The sequence below is a fragment of the Hyla sarda genome, chromosome 4 (genome assembly GCF_029499605.1).
Source record: "Hyla sarda isolate aHylSar1 chromosome 4, aHylSar1.hap1, whole genome shotgun sequence".
In the NCBI taxonomy this organism is placed as follows: Eukaryota; Metazoa; Chordata; class Amphibia; order Anura; family Hylidae; genus Hyla; species Hyla sarda.
The window spans coordinates 237,155,892-237,173,720 of record NC_079192.1 but is presented as its reverse complement, the minus strand read 5'-3'; the positions used below and the strand labels follow the sequence as shown (position 1 = coordinate 237,173,720).

Sequence of the window (17,829 nt, the reverse complement as noted above, 5' to 3'; positions counted from 1 at the left end):
TCTTAGGTTGCTTAGCGACTGGCAGAAGTTGCGGACCTTGCATGAAACTTATAGTCTCTGAATTTAGGGAATGATGTGCAGATCCATCCGGATTTAGGGGAAATATTGAGTCCGGTGATAGATAGAGTGCTTAGGGGATGATACACTCTATAATTTAGATCATTCAACCGTTGCCGCAAGGCTCAGGCCTAACTCACTGCGATTACTGAGATATAGGTCTTCTCTCATCAAGAGCCAGGAGAAAGAGAGAGCGATAAGATGGCCGCCGCTCCCTTATATGGGCAGGGGGCGTGTCGATTTTGATTGGTCCGAACGTCTGCCACTCACTTTACATGGTATCATGGGATTGCTTACATCACAGGATCTATATATATTGCAAAAAACCAAAATGAGGCTAAAGATACCAAAGTGAGGCCTGGAACGCATCCAGAATGAGGCTTGGAACGCATCACAAGACCCGAAGGCCCTGCGACACCACGGAAACAAGTAATTAACCATTTATATGTAGAAATAATACTATATACATTATTCTATGGATAAATTAGAAATCTATATACTATAATAGAGGACAACTAGGGGCGGACTGACTAACAGATATTACTAAGTCCTAGGGACTCTGGCTACGGGGACCCATAGATAAATAAGTACCGAATGAAATGCGGTACTGGGACACCACAAACCCCCTTACTAAACATAAGTCGGCCTCGACGTCTGTCCCCTGAGACAGAGGGACTAGGACGAGAATTAGAACAGGATACTATAGAACAGGATGATTTATATATAAGCTAGACATCCTACTTAAACACTTGAATGCTATCTAGACACTTAAAAAGGAGCTATCTATACTTTAGTTTCTAGCTTCCTATGTGATTTTATAAAACTTATTATACTTTTTTTAAGCTTACTAGACATTAGTTCAGCTCTCTATACTGTTAGCTTCAAGCTGACTAGACATTTTATTATCCCACACATTTTATGCCAACAATAAGTTACCTGTTAATTAGTACACGAAAGGTATACTGGCTAGCCCTAAGCTAGGTCACAGTAAGGGTGGCTGCTAGGGTCTATCAACTACACGCTACTTACCCCTAGAGCACTTTCTCAACAACCTATCCAGGTTATTCTGAAAATTACGTGTTTACTTTTGTACTAGCAAGAGCATCTACTGGCCAGGCAGAGCATCTCACACATGCAATGAATAAAGAAAAGAAGAAGTGTACCCAACAGTGGCAGGAATTGGGTATCAATATGCTACAATTCCTTAAGTGTTACTTAAGTGAGATGTTTATTTTTGTGTATGTACTAGAGAAATTTTGAAGTAGTACATTAAGTGAGTAATGTAGGGTACTATGTGCAAGTACTATTTAAAAGGGAAGCCTCCCCATTATTTTTGTTGAGATAGGTGCTAGCGATGGGCGACAGCAATAATACTACCCTCGGAGGAGTAGAGGTGTCCCCTACTGGATTACTACTAAGCACCTTTGATTTACGATACATTTGTGTGTACGAGAATTGGATTCAATTGTAGTATTGAGTGTGCACGTGCAGTACGTCGATATTTTCCATGCACAACTCTAAGCTATTTTAATGTACATAGACATTTGACTATATTTTCTATGTACAAACCTTACTGACTATTTATGTACACAGACACAAGGACATTTTTCTGTGTACAAAACCATATACATTTTTACTATATATTTATTAACACTACAACATATTTCAGGTGCATTCACCCGATAAGTGTGACATTTTTCATAAGAGTTCTTATGAGGATGGTGGTATATACATGAAGCAGGCGTGTAAGGATCAACAGTCCACCTACACTAGGAGTCCAATTGAGGAAAAATATACAAAATGGCGTGTAAGGATCAGCAGTCCACCTACACTAGGAGTTCAATGAAAAATAAACACGGCCTTAACCACAACTCAGCCGGGTACAGTCCTTGATGAATCTCCTACTGGCTAGGAGTCTCTTGACTTATTAGTCAGGCACAAGCTTGGTGGTTACGTTGCTGAACTTTAAACTGAAACAAACTTAGCACAGTCCTGCTAGGCACTTTTCTTGAACTTTGTTACTGCAAGACAAAATGGTTAGAGAAAAAAAAAAAACAATAAGACTTTACTTTAGAGTCTCTTTAGAAGATGTTCTTCTTCACTCTTGTAGTGCCTCTCTTGGTTCCCCTATATCTGCCAACATCAGGGGCAGGATCAGACTTGACATAGCTTTGCCACACCACATTGGTGAGAATGGAGTTGTGGAAGGCAGCTTGAGAAAGGGTTATAGGCTTACTAGCCGGGATCACAGTGGGGCAAAAGGGCTTGAGCACCATCTCCAAATTAGGAGCAACCCATGACCCTTTCGTTGGTACCTGAGGAATTGGCAAACTCTCACTGCTCCGAGAGGGTCTAGGTACCGACTTGGGTGGCCGCAATTTTGGCCTGTTTTCTTCATCCTGTGTAGAACTTGACTCTCGACGGTATGAAGAAGATGAAGAACTTTGTTCTTTGCTGTACGTAGAAGATGATGCACTTGACTCTTTACTGTACACAGAAGATAATGAACTTTTTTCTTGAAGATCCTCCTCCTTGGGTACGCTGGTGGAGGCTTTAGGAGCAGACCTTGTCGGCCTCAAGTTGAAGGGATCAGACTCCCAATCCGTTGACGGGAAATATTTAAAGGGAAGCTGTGTTGGGGCTGCTGATCTGGTGACCGCTGCAGCCCATTCTCCAAGAAGGCTCTGGACGGGTGTGTACTCCACAATTTCACCCACCTCCAAGGTATTGAACTTTTTATGGAGATATGGCATTTGCACTGCTCGCCGGTTTACGAGGATGGTCTGCCCAGTGTGGTAGTCAAGGAGTGTCCCATAACCTTTGACCTTGTCAAACTTGGCCACAGTTGCTCTTCTCCTTTCTAATGGCTCCTCCCCTTCTCGGGGGTGATCCCATTTACGGATGTACAATGCCTCCATTTCTTTGGTATTTTCTTGATACCGCACTCTTTCTTCGTAAGGCAAATGTACGTGTTTTGGAGCATAGAGTTCTTTGTATTGGGCCTTTAGCTTTTCCATCCATTCAGCCAGCTCAGCTTCTTGACGGGCCCTTTCCCTTTCTGCAGTTGGGATTGGTGGGAGTGTCTTCCCAGGTAACGGTTGAAGTACTCTGTGCATGTACTCGATCAGCTCCGGCTCATCTCCGAACACCCATTGCGGCAATTTTGGTGAGCACGGTCGTGCACTTGGCAAACTTGATCAAGGAATGACCTCAGGGCTGGAGGAGGAAGAACAGGCCGCCTCTGGCGGGGTACTCACAGCAGACTCCTCCGACGGGATCTCGGCCCACGAGCCCCAGGTCCTGTGGTGAGGGGACAATCTCACCAGTGACGCACCTCCAGGTGTCCCTGCACTGTTCGCTGGAGGTGTCTCTGGCCAATCGTCGTCATCATCAGGCAGTGGGGGAAGATTGCAGGCCCCCTCTTCGTCTAATGACAGCCGCTGCAGACGGTCCGCAAGTTGAAAAAGTTGGGCTGCGACTGCCACAACTTTCTGTGTTTCCGGCACCATTTTGTCAACTTGACACCTGGAACGCTGCTCTCCGCCATGTCCGTACTCTCCGGCTCTCTCTGCAGACTGGAGAGGTTGCTCTGTGTGGCGTCTTTTATAGTGGGCTTCTCTAAAATGGCGCTGGACAGGAAGGACACTATCGGTGCAGCCCCGACTTCCAGTCCCTCCAGGAACGATTCCTGCATCTCTGAGTTCCCTTTTGGCTGCGACACAGCAACTTCGTGGCCACGCCCTGGGGCGGGGCGCAGCGCGGGCTTTCTTTGCGCGCTTTTCTGGTAACAGTTGAGGTCCGCCCTTGCTGACTGGACCAAAGGATCGCAGCATAAATTCGTTGCGCAGTTTACACATTGTAGTTGCAAGCAGATTTTCGCCTCCCCCCTTACTTTTCTCTTGGCCCCCTTGTATGGTGCACCACAAGCACCGTTCTTGTACACAGCAACACATGAATAAAGTTCACTTCTTAGGGGGGAGTACACTTTCACTAGTGGCAATGGTAGGCACACACCCGAATCCTGTTCGTGCAACGCCAAAAAGGCTTTGTGGTAGCTCTTGGGGGGTGTATGGTAGGGATGGTATGATGTTGGTATATGAGGGGTTAATATTAACCCAGTCACTCGTGATGCCAGGGTGAGGGCTGGTATGCTGAATCTATGTTCCGGCTTATCGCCACCCTTCCCAGAAGCGACAGGTGCAATGAAATGACTGAAGGTCCACAAGTAGATTTAACTTGAACTTGAATAACTTTACTGCAGTGCTTGCAATATCCAATACGTAGTAACAGTCTCATATAACAGTTCTTAGGTTGCTTAGCGACTGGCAGAAGTTGCGGACCTTGCATGAAACTTATAGTCTCTGAATTTAGGGAATGATGTGCAGATCCGTCCGGATTTAGGGGAAATATTGAGTCCGGTGATACTGCAGAGTGCTTAGGGGATGATACACTCTATAAATTAGATCATTCAGCTGTTGCCGCAAGGCTCAGACCTAACTCACTGCAATTACTGAGATATAGGTCTTCTCTCATCAAGAGCCAGGAGAAAGAGAGAAAGATAAGATGGCCGCCGCTCCCTTATATGGGCAGGGGGCGTGGCGATTTTGATTGGTCCGAACGTCTGCCACTCACTTTACATGGTATCATGGGATTGCTTACATCATAGGATCTATATACATTGCAAAAACCCAAAATGAGGCTAGAGATACCAAAGTGAGGCCTGGAACACATCCAGAATGAGGCTTGGAAGGCATCACATGACCCGAAGGCCCTGAAACACCATGGAAACAAGTAACCATATGCAGAAATAATAATATATACATTATTCTATGGATAAATTAGAAATCTATATACTATAATAGAGGTGACTAGGGGCGGACTGACTAACAGATATTACTAAGTCCTAGGGACTCTGGCTACGGGGACCCATAGATAAATAAGTACTGAACGAAATGCGGTACTGGGACACCACACATATATACAATGCAGTCAAAGATTTCAGACCCTTTTACTTTTTTTCACGCCCCCTCCCATAGACTTGCATTGAGGGGGTGGACCGTGACGTCACACGGGGGCGGAGTTGTGACGTCATGGTACTCCGGCCCCGTGGTCGTGAGGATTCAGACTCTGAGCCTCCAGCGCTGCGTGCAGCTCACACAGGTGGGTACTGCATCATTGCAGCACTCCACCAATCTGAGATCTATGGCACAGTTGCCAGAAAAAAGCCTCTCCTTAGTAAAAGTCACATGAAATCCAACATGGAGTTTGCAAAAGAAAAAAAAAAAAAAAAGCCCCTAAATTCCGTGTGGACTTCCGCTTGGAATGTCCGCATAATATTTCCGCTGCAGCAGAGTCCCGTTGAATTCAACAGGATTTTGCTGCGCTGTGCACACGGCGGAATTTATGTGCCCCATGTTTCTGGCACAGAAATTCCTTTTTCCGTTTCCCCACAAACAATGAACGCGCTCATTCTTTGTGCGGATACCGCACGGAATGCATAACCGTCTATGAGACTGCACATTCCATGCGGTCCTAGTGCCAGCAGATTCTGTCGGCACCCCACACTGTATGGAACGTCCGCACAGAGATTTTCCGTGCGGACATTCCACTGTGTGAACGCAGCCTAAAGGTGTCTCAGACTATGAGAAACATGATTTTCTGGTTGATGAAATAAAGATTAAACCTTCTGGCCTCAATTCAAAGAATCATGTCTGGAAAAATCCAGGCACTGCTCATCACTTGCCCAATATCAACCTCTACAGTAGAATATGGTGGTGTCAGCATCATGCTCTGGGGATGTTTTTTAGTGGCTGGGACAAGGGGAACAGGTGAAGGTTGAGGCAAAGCTGAATTGAGCAAAATACTGAGATATTCTTAATGAAAACCTGATCTAGAGTGCTCTGTACCTCAGAATGGGTCAACGGTTCACCTTTCAACAAGGCAATGACCTTACACGCAGCCAAGACAACACAGAAGTGGCTTAGGGACAACTCTGTGAATGTCCTTGAGTAGCCCAGTCAGAGCCCTGACTTGAACCTAATCGAACATTTTTGGAGAGACCCTAAAATGCAGTAATGAGTGCAGAACACAGGGGGGTTACTTGATATTTTTATTTTATTTTAGTATAAGTCCACAACATATAAAAAAGTTAAAAAAAGAAAAAGGGACTAAAAACTTTCCGAAAGGCACAGTCAAATGTAAAATCCTTTGGCTAGGGGATAATCTCTACCTATCAACACCATGAAACTCTAAGGTCCTATGTTGATTAATTTCTTCAAATATCCTATAGAGGCCTTAATGCATCCTGCAGCTCATACTGGACACTCAGTGAGTGTCCAGATCCTGACTGATCACTAGAGCAACAAGGAAGAGAAGAGCATGGCTTGGCACTTCTTCCTACTCTCTGCTTATGAGATTTCAGACCATGATCGATTGCTAGACATAGCTGGAAGAATTATTAAAACTTTTGATACATCTCCTCGACATATGAAAAGTTTTTTCAACAGATTTTGGCAGTTTTTGCAGATTGTAAACAAATGCCTCCACAATGTAAAAACAAGCATCGCCTAAATTCACGCTACTGACATCCGGGACTTAAAGGGGTTATCCATCATAAGGTGATTTTAGTACGTACCTGCCAGGCAGTAAGATTCATCCTTAGGAAGGATCTGCGCTTGTCTTGGTGTTAAATGGCTGTGTTGTGAGATTATTATAAAGCTGAGGCTATCTTTTTATGAACTGGCTATTTCCTGTTGTAGTTTGTCCCTTTAAACTACAAATCCCATGATTCCTTGTTTGTAAGTGTGAGGTCACTTTTCTCCCTCCCACACATCAGCCACCCCACCCACTGAAACACATCTGTGATCTCTTTAATGCAATAAACCTGTATTTTCAGACCATGGTGCCTCCAGCTGTTTCAAAAACAAAGTTATCTTCTTCCCACCCAGCTGTTGCTCCCCAATTGAAGCAAAGACCGGCTCCCTCTGATCACCTGACTAGTGATGAAGTGTCTCAAGCCGAACTGCAAAAACCTGATAAAACCTGAGACGACACTCATTTTGTATGCTGGTAAAAATAAACCTTGGGGCAAAAATCACAAAAGAATTGCAAGACCACCATGAAACATAGGTACATACACTATATTATGGACTACACTAACTTAGCATCCCCTGTTGTGTAGTCAAATATAAAAAAAAATCCTGGAATACCCCTTTAACAAACCAGGACATAAATGTATGCAATGCTGCGTTATGTAACTTTGAAGCGAAAGCAGGAGCCAGCAATAAATGCATGTAAAAGTTCCCTATGTGGACCTAAAAAGTGTAAAACAAAAAATAAAAAAAGGTTTCAAAAATTATATAAACCCCCTCCCCTAATAAAAAATATTTTCTAATATCATATATCAGGATAAAAAAAAACACGATCAAAAACATCCCATCAAAACAAATATGGTACAGATCACGGCGAAAAATAATGATCGCTCATACATCCCTGTATACAGAAAAATTTTAAAGTTATAGGTGTCAGAATAAGACAATTTCAGGCACACTGATATTGTTTAGAAAAAAAAGTAAAAAATTTTTTAAGTAGTACAAAAATAGAAAAGCTTTATAAATTTGGCATTTTAATCGCATTGACCTACAGAATAAAAAGAACTTGTGGTCAGGGCTTAACCTGTGACCAAAAAGACTTACCTATACCAGTAGATAATACCTCCTCGGTAGTCCCTGCAAGGAAACCAATTAACACATATGCATAGCATTATAGGATAAAGCGGTTGAACTGTGCCCAAAAAACGCGACTGAGGGTCAGCCTTTAGAGGGCATACCCTATGAAAATGATAAAGAAAAGAGGCGGGTGGGTTTTGCCAAACGCAATGCTTACACCTGTGGGAAGGGAGGCGTGCGTTAAATATCCAACACTCCTCCCACAAATGCAGACTGATAGGTTAAGTCCTGACCACAAGTGATAAACCTATGACTGAAAAGACTTCCCTATACCAGTAGATAAGACCTCCTCAGAAGACCCTGCAAGGAAACCAATTAACACATATGCATAACATTGTAGGATAAAAGTGGTTAAACTGTGCCCAAAAACCACGACCGAGGGTAAGCCTTTAGAGGGCAAAAAAACAAAGCCGTGCAGGAAAATAATTTATTGAAAAGTCATAATACCAGTTATCTGAAAACATCAGCCATTTCACTGGATGGATTTGGAACAGAAGTAGAGTAGCAGCCTGACCTCCTCCTGCCTAACTTCTGGAAAATGTGCGGAGGAACCTTGTGTCGTGATGCTGCAGAGGCTGCCCCAATGCGGAAAGAGTGTCCTGAGAATTCCTGAGGATTACCTCCCAAGGTGGTGATCAAGGAACGTATGTGGGAAACTAATTGTGACGTGGTTAGTGCAGATGAACCAAAGGGTAGCAACGGGTGATCATCAGCTTTGTTGCTCAAAACAGATAGTAACTTAGATACTACCGGACACCAGACATTCTGTGAGGCAAAGTATTTTACCGTACTTTACAGTATTGGGGTCATTATTCGCTGACAACAAGTTGTTGCATTCGTAGGTGCACTCTGATAAAGCAATCAAGCCTGTATGAAAACCATTAATGAACCCTACTAGCCAGTGCACCCAGCCAGCTTCAGGGTGTCCTGACAAAATTCTGACCAGAGCAGAAACCTGCACCCGCCTGCCTAGTCACGCCTTCCCTTTCTGTAAGCAGACCATGCTAGGGTGCGCTCTATAGCACAGAAAGCAAACATGTAAGAGCCTACAGTAACTATAGTAGAAGGCAGACAGATTGTTACAAATCTGACTCCTTCCAAGGTACCTGACTGGGTGCCCAAACTTGTCCAGGGAAGGAGCCGATTTCTGGCCAAGTGCTGGCATCGGGCCAGAGTTTCTGCTGGTACCGGGCTCTACTGGCTGACTGAGCCCTGCACACCAGGCTGCCATGTGGGATATTGACTGCATGCAGGAGATTTTAGACCTGCAAAGTGATTGCAGAAGAGTTCAGTATCCAATATGCTCCAATCAGTTACAAAGGCATACTGACTAAATGCGGCTGCCGCTTTGGCCGAGAAACTCTTGCGATAATCATAATTAGTGCCACCGTACTTGTAGGAGAATTCCGTGATTTGTAAGAGATACAAATCCTATTCTTCTCTGGGCTCGGGCTTAATCGAGCAGATGACCTCTCTAAACTTACTGAATGCTATCACAAACTCATGAATATTGAGCTTACGACTGAGTCTAGCATCCTTACTCTTCAGGACGACAGACCGTTCTCCACACGCTACAGTCTTAGTGTCAGCAATGTCCTGAGAGGAGATGAGCAAGGACGCTAGATTAATGTCCTTGCCGTCCAGTATGTCTTAACATAAAGCTGCCAGGATAAAGTGGATGGGAGATATCTTTGGCAGAATGCCGGCCTACCTGATATACTGGGTTGAGAAGGAGATGGCACTACTTGAGTTGCAGGTGACGCTGTGTCCTGAACTCCTCTCCTCTCAAGAGCCTCCAGTCTAGTCTGAACACCAGACAACGAGGCCATCATGGTGGTCATCATGGAATGGAGTTGCGATATCGGGGCTTGACCCAACGCTTCTTCCTAACTACCTCCAGCTGTAGGCTCGACAACTTGAACAGTTCGGCCTTTCGGGCAAAAGCTAGAAAAGGAACTCCCCTTCCGCGCAACTCATCCATCAACTTAGGGATGGTCCACAAGCGACATGCAGAAGATCTTGAGAAAGACCCAACCTGTCCGGTCCAGAAATGGGTGCCCGGAAAAAGATTAACTAGTCATAAGAACAGACTAAGTATAAAAAAAAACTAACCAATAGTAAACTACTGACCTGCTGATAACCTAACCACGAGCTTAAACTGCACCGCTCCACCTAGAAGAAACTACAGAACCACAAAATTAACAGGCTAAGACTGAACCGAACTAGCAATTGCGTACTATGCCGTAAGGGACGTGAAGTGCGTAACGAATCGCAACAGACATAACGTGCAACTAGAGTAACGTAAGTATATTGCTCGACACTGTGATTGCAATGCTGAGTGACCTAGCTTACCCAAGTAACGTGCCCATACAAGCTGAACGAGTCGGATTGATGCAAAGAAGCCAAGTGATATGAGAACGTATATGACGTATGAGGCAAGCAACTGCTCTGAGGACATGTCGGTAACACTAACATTAACTGCGACAATTCCCCCTGATGGTGAGTCAGGTATAACGGTAAATTATCGCCTATGTGTGAGTAACTGTTGCTCTGACTACAAGTCGGTGAACAACAGTGAGCCCTTGGCTACCCCTGAAGCAACATGTCAGGAATACTGGCAACCAACAGCTACTAGCATGAGGATGTCCTGAAAAACATGTCAGCAATTATCCTCTGTGGTGATTCCCCCCTGAAGATGAGTCAGGATTAAAGCGTACCTGTCATAGTGCAAAAAAAGAAAACAAAGTGATATGTTACTCAGTACCCAATCCTGATCATGTGCATATAATTTGTATGTGTCTCTGATCTATATATCCAGAGATCAAAGCATTTATATGCTAGTGAGTAACTTTTTCATTGTGCTGGCTGGAGGGGGCGTGTCAGTCTGTCTCCTTCAGTGTGTAGGAACATTCCTATACAGGTGGGGGTATGTGCAGAGCATTGCACCGTTGCCTGCACATACCCAAACCTGTATAGACACATGGGTGGGTATGTGTAGACTGCAGAGCATTGCACCCTTGGATCTGTGGAAGACCCTAGGGTGCAATGTTCTGCAGTGCACCTAGCCCCATGTGCAGAGGCCCTGGCTGGGAGGATAGCTAAGACACTTACAGAACCAGCCGGAGCCGCAGCACAGGATGTATTCGAGGCCGCAGCACTAGAGAAAACAGGGGCCGGAGCACGGGACGGTGCCGGAGCACAGGACGCATTAGAGGCTGCAGCAGGGGCCGCAGCACGGGAGAAAGCAGGAATCGCGGCCGGAGCAGTGACGATCCTCCAGGGCCAGCTTCACATAAGCAAGGGACAGGCATATTTAGTAGTTTACACAGTGGCAACATACCAGGTAAGGCCTCTCAATGCGCTCTGCAGGGGGCTGAATTGGGAACTGACCTTGGTGCTTGTCTGAAGGCAGTGAGGGGGAGGTGAACTGCCTGTGAGAGTGCGCTCCCTGTGCTCGTTCACAGGCAGTGCGTGCCCACGCATACACTCAATAGAAATCTCTTATACTGGATCCCGGTATGCTTTACAGCCGGTATCCAGTATGCTGTAAAATCTAGACTAATCTGTCTGGCTAAAAGACAGGCGACCCCTAGTGGTGGCTATTTTGAGCTTTAATTTCAGGTGACTTTTTTTCAACAGGTGTATATTGTGAAAAGTCATATTATAACGAGTCCTGCAATATATGAAAAGTTTTCAACAATGACAGTGACTCTTTAAACAGTGAAACCACTACCTATGTGTCATGCATTTGCTTGCGTACTTGTCTGTGTTATCACAACAACCGACTGTCCACGTGACCGAATTAGTGTCTCCACACTCACAAGATGGCCATGAAAAAACATAACCTCTGCTGACTAAAACCAGACTGTGACATCCTTCCAACTTAAACTAGTTTAACTGAAACTCGTAAAGGGGTTCCCCGGTGCTTAGACATCTTATCCCCTATCCAAAGGACAGGGGATAAGATGCCTGATCGCGGGAGTCCCGCCGCTGGGGACCCCCGTGATCTTGCACGCGGCACCCCGTTTGTAATCAGTCCCCGTAGCGTGTTCGCTCCGGTCTGATTACTGCCGATCACGGGGCCGGCGGCGTGTGATGTCATGCCTCCGCCCCCATGTGACCTCACGCTCCGCCCCTCAATGAAAGTCTATGGGAGGGGGCGTGACAGCTATCACGCCCCCTCCCGTAGGCTTGCATTGAGGGGCGGAGCGTGACGTCACACGCCGTCTGCCCTGTGGTCGCCGGTAATCAGACCCGGAGCGAACACGCTCCGGGGACTGATTACAAACGGGGTGCCGCGTGCAAGATCACGGGGGTCCCCAGCAGCGGGACTTCCATGATCAGGCATCTTATCCCCTATCCTTTGGATAGGGGATAAGATGTCTAAGCACTGGAGTACCCCTTTAATAACCCTCGCCCGTCATGACGTACCTGGAAACTTTCCAGGAAAATGTGATACTAAGTAGTGACATGCTAAATAAAATGCATGATGGATAATGCGTGCAATAAACCTCATTGAAACCAACCTTGTAGCAAAAAACGAAAGCTATCAACGACGCCCGTCTGGTGTCACCACAACACACACCGCCAACCGCCGAACAGGGATACTTGCTACAAAGCGTAATCCTCCGCAACTGAAACTCCATCTGACTCCTAGAGGGGACGTTCGAGCTCAGCGGTGCACAAGAACTGAAACACCGCCAACCGCAACACACGCACCTGTGGGAAGGGGGCGTGCGTTAAATATTCAACACCCCTCCCATAAATGCACCCTCATAGGCTTATCACATGTCATTTTTACCATAAAGTGCACTGCGTTAAAACCAAATCCTCCAAAAGTTGCAAAATTGCAGTTTTCTTATCAATGTCCTCCGCCAAATAAGAATTTTTTGGTTGCACCATACTTTTTATGGTAAAATAAAAAAAGGTATCATTACAAAGTATAATTGGTCGTGCAAAAACAAGCCCTTATGTGGGTCTGTGGATGGAAAAAGTTATGGCTCTTAGAAGGTGAGGAGGAAAAAACTAAAAAGCAATAATCTAAATTTCCTGTGTCCTCAAGGACAAAATGGGCTGTGTCCTTATGGGGTTAAGCTGCTTTTAATGCATCACTACTGGTCTCCACTGGTTCTCTGTTAGTATATACATTTGATTGCACAGAGTCGTAAAGAGAGTCAGAGGTCACGAAGGGAGCAGAGATATAGAACTGTTACAATACGTACACTATACTGTGCTAAGTTATACTAAGTATATCTATTTTTGAAACTTCAATTTTGCTGATCAGGGATGTGGGAATTGTATTGCCCCCCCCCGCCCGGGACATACAGTTCCAGGGCCGGGCAGGTGAATTAGTCAGGCATTTAGCCCTGCTTCGGGCAAGCAGCGCTAAATGCCAGAAGAATTCCCATATGACGGGGCAATCAATCATTCTCGCCCCGTCACTAAACTGCTATACACCGCAGCTGTATGCTGCAGCCCATAGCGAGCCTTCCTGGCGGATGTGCGCACGATGAGTGAAGTCATCGCCAAGGGCTGTCCGGGCATGCTGGGAGTTGTAGTTTTGCAACATCTGAAGGCACCCTGGCTGAAACTTAAGGGGTATAATTGTTTAAATGGGAGCCCTACCTGCCGGGGGGTCGTATCTATCTGGGGGCCTTTCTACCTACTGGGAAGCCCCACCTAATCATCAGGTAGGGCTCCCCAGTAGGTAGACAGGCCCCCAGATAGATATGACCCCCATCAGTGATGGGAGCCTTATCTATCTGGGGACTATCCACCTACTGGGGAGCCCTACCTGATGGGGGTCATATCTGTCTGGGGGGACCTTTCTACCTACTGAAGAGCCCTACCTAATGGAGGTCATATCTGTCTGGGGGTCTGACTACCTATTGGGGAGCCCTACCTGATGGGGTCATATCTATCTGGGGGTCTGACTACCTATTGGGGAGCCCTACCTGATGGAGGTCATATCCATCTGGGGGCCTTTCTACCTACTGAAGAGCCCTACCTGATAAGGGTCATATCAATCTGCAGACCTGTCTACATATGGGGTAGCTCTACCTAATGGGGGACATATCTTTCTGGGGCTCTGTCTGCCTACAGGGGGAGCCCACCCTTCCTACCAACTGGGGGGGGGGGCATGTATATCTGGGGCATTATTTACTTACTAAGGGAGCCCTACCTGCCTACCGACCTGATAAATGGACATACCTTCCTGAAGGGTGGGACTATCTACTTAATGGGGCAGACTTATCAGGGGCCCTATCCACCTAATGGGGTGACATACTGCCTATTAAGTTTCTATTAATAAAGACCTTATTTACAGACTATTTTGGTTGAAATTATTTTATGTACCAGGATAAGTGGATTGTCATGAGGGACAAGTAGATAGTGTTCCGTTTTAGTCCCTTGGACAAGTAGTTTTTCTTTTTCTTTATTTCCACACCCCTGCTGATGCCACAAAGCAGATGAAACCTGATAGCTACTCTGGTCCTGAAACAGTATTATTTACACACAGAAATCCACCACTTCCCAGTTCTTAATTTTATGCAGGTCTTGACTGCAGGCTAAAGCCAAAGGGGGTATTTAGAGAGACCATTGCATACTTTATTTTTGGTAACCTACAGAATACAATTTGAAACACAAAAAGATTTAAAAAGGGTTATTCCACTACCCAGCGACTGGAACATTGAGTTCCGAATGCAGTGTGTGGGCTTCCGTGTTCACGCCCGCCCTCTTGTGACGTCACGCCCCGTCATGTGATGTCACGTCCCACCCCCTCAATGCAAGTTTATGGGAGGGGGCGTGATGGCCGTCGTGCCCCCTTCCCATAGACTTTCATTGAGGGGGCAGGCCGTGGAGTCACGAGGGGGCGGGCGTGAACACGAAAGCCCGCACACAGCTTTCGGAACTCAGTGTTCCGGAAGCTGGAGAGCGGAGTAACCCTTTAAAGAGTTTACTGGGACTCGGTTCTTATCCCTATCCTTAGTATACAAAGCAAGTAATCAGATCATCAGTCTGGCTGGAAAGTTTACAGCTGTTGATGTACTGTTTTAACGGACTAAATAAAAGTAAAAGGTGTTGTCCACATCATGGGAACACTGAACTACTTTTTCTTCTTGTATCCTTAGTATAGGCCATCAATATCCAAGTAGTGGTGGGGAGACACTGTTGACCAGCTGATAATAGTGGTTGTGGTGCTTGCCCAAGTGCTGCCACCTATTTATTACTTACCAGGCAAAGCTCTGTACATTGGTTAGTGTTTGAATCTGATACTGCAGCTCGTTCTACTAATGTGTCTGGGACTAACAGCATAACCATGTACAGCTCATTAAATGTATATGGCAAGTGATAAAGAGGATGCGCAGCTCTAGCAGAGGCACCTGCAAACAACTCAAATTAGCACGGGTGTCAGGAACTCCACAGGGCTGATAATGATTGCCTATTCCAAGGACAGGTCACCAACATAAAGGTCCCCAAAAACCTCTTCAAGAAGTAAGGATATCATGATTAGGTTAATTACTGTCAGATAATCAAGTTGCAGTAGAACTTTTGACAAAAAAAAAAAGGATAAAATGTGCACATTACCTTAAGGAGATATGAGGCTTTATCAACCTCAGCTTTTCCAACAAGTTGACAGATCAGATCAAAATATTGCCCAGGCTGAACCTCAGATAAATGCCGTCTTGAGCTAGAAAATATCTGCAGCCCCAACTGCCAATTTCGTAAAGTTTCTACAGTTTTCTGGTCTTCTGTAGTAAAGCTGTAACCTTTACTAGAGGTCCTTGGAATTAGTGGAGCATCAACATTCCCATCAAATACTAATGCAGAGAAGCCGCTACTACTAATGCCTTGAAATTCATTATTAAACTTCTGGATCTAGGAACAAAAATAATAATAATAAATATATTTATTGTACTTTACATAATTAATGTGTTAGTGAGGGATTATGAAGAACAAAAACAAAATCACAACATTTTATGTTCTGTCCATAACAACAGTGCCATGCATAATTATTCAACCCCCTGGACTTTTTGCCCATGTTCCTACAGTGACAAAACTTAAAAAGTAGCTGTCACCAAATAAACTTTTCTAAACTAACTCAGGCTATGTTCCCTAACTATTCCTAACACTCCTTCCACCCTAAAAAAAAATAAAAAATAATATGAGCTTTAAAAAGCTCTGTACAATATCTTCATTCTTGCTCACATAGGGCAATCTCCCAGCAGGAGAAAGTGGGCATTTCCCAGCAGACATGGCTTCACTTAAGCCTTCTGGGGGACCACTTCCGCCCTCACATGGTTGCAGTGCTGTGATGAATAGAAGACCTCAAGATCTGTGCATGTTTCAGTGAGGCTCTGTGCATGTTTCAGTGAGGCTCTGTGCAGCTTTCAGTGAGGCTCTGTGCAGCTTTCAGTGAGGCTCTGTGCAGCTTTCAGTGAGGCTCTGTGCAGCTTTCAGTGAGGCTCTGTGCAGCTTTCAGTGAGGCTCTGTGCAGCTTTCAGTGAGGCTCTGTGCAGCTTTCAGTGAGGCTCTGTGCAGCTTTCAGTGAGGCTCTGTGCAGCTTTCAGTGAGGCTCTGTGCAGCTTTCAGTGAGGCTCTGTGCAGCTGTCAATCAAGCTCAATGCAGAGAAGCACTTTCTGAGTTTGGTCTCCTGACAGGCAGGGAGGAGAGCAAACTCAATATATTAATTGTGGCAAGGAACAGGACAGAGATAAGTAGTGGCCATTTTTTCTATTACATTTTAAACATATTTATGTTGATTCAATTTTAAAAGCAAGTGAATGGGAAAGGGTCTGCTAATTACACAAGGGATACTATATTAAAAGTTTTATTTGCTGACAGGTACTCGGTAAATTCAAATAGACTTCTACCATTTGATCAATACAACATGCAAAGTACACTGAAAGTGCAAAATACATTTGATTGTGAAACAAACAATAATGAGAATGAAAAAGTGACATCTGTTGGATGTCTTGAAAGTCTTTTGGGGTACATGGCTACCAGCCTTGTACATCAAGAGATAGAAATGTTTGTTCATTTTTCCTGGCAAAAGAGCTAAAGCTCAGTCAGATTGGATGGAGACCTTCTGTGAACAGCAATTTTCAAGTGTTGCCATAGATTCTCAATTAGATTTAAAGGGGTACTTTGGTGAAAAACAAATGTCAGTGTCAGGAACTGTCCAGAGTAGAAGCTAATCCTCAAAGCAAACGTCTACTGTTCTAGACAGTTCCTGACAAGGACAGAGGTGGCAGCAGAGAGCACTGTGATCAGACTGGAAAGAACTATACAACTTTCTCTGGAGCATACAGCAGCTGATAAGTACTGGAAGAATTAAGATTACGAAACTGTAAACAGTTGGTTTAAAACCTTTATTTTTTTCAAAAGGAGCACCCATTAACCCCTTAACGATAATGGATGTAAATGTACGTCCTGATGCGCTGGTACTTCGCGCACCAGGACGTACATTTACATCCTGTACATTACTGCAAGCACCGCTCCGGTGGAAAAGAAGGAAAAAACGAAACAGCAAAAATAAAGGAGGAAAGGATAGGAGACCCCCCGCAATCTCCAGGCTGGCAGCAGAGCCATCCTTCATGCCACGCTCCCTCCATTCATGTTTATGGGAGGGAGCAAGACCGCTAGTACGTAGCCATCATGCCTTCTCACATAGACATGAATGGAGGGGGTGTGGCACCTGTAGTCGCCAGTCACCCGGCATGGAGCAGAGTTCGCTTTGTGCACGGATGACTGGGGTGCCGCACCAGAGATCGCAAGGTCCTAAGCGTCCTGGTACTTAACTCCTGAAAAACTCTGGGATGGATTCCATCTGGGCCCAGTGATTTTTTGTGTTCTTTTACCCCTTAAGGACCAGGTCCATTATGACCTTAAAGGGGTACTCCGCCCCTAGACATCTTATCTCCCCATCCAAGGATAGGGGATAAGATATCTGATCGCAGGGGTCCCGCCGCTGGGGACCCCCGTGTTCTCTCCAGCAGCCCCCTAGTCATCTGCAGCATGGAGACAAAGTTTGCTCCATGCTTG

The 17,829-nt window shown here is 45.3% G+C and overlaps 1 protein-coding gene across 5 annotated transcripts in view; it reads right to left on the bottom strand.

Moving 5' to 3' along the window:
* POT1 (protection of telomeres 1) overlaps nt 1-17,829 on the bottom strand; it is a 210,110-nt gene that overhangs the window by 122,858 nt on the left and 69,423 nt on the right. For all 5 annotated transcript variants that reach the window (XR_008892655.1, XM_056573771.1, XM_056573772.1 and 2 more), the window contains one exon: nt 15,372-15,662. Coding sequence is in view for 4 of the 5 variants with exons in the window: in XM_056573771.1 (XP_056429746.1) it covers nt 15,372-15,662 (291 nt within the window). In the remaining variant the exon portion in view is untranslated. The remainder of the gene's footprint in view (nt 1-15,371; nt 15,663-17,829) is intronic.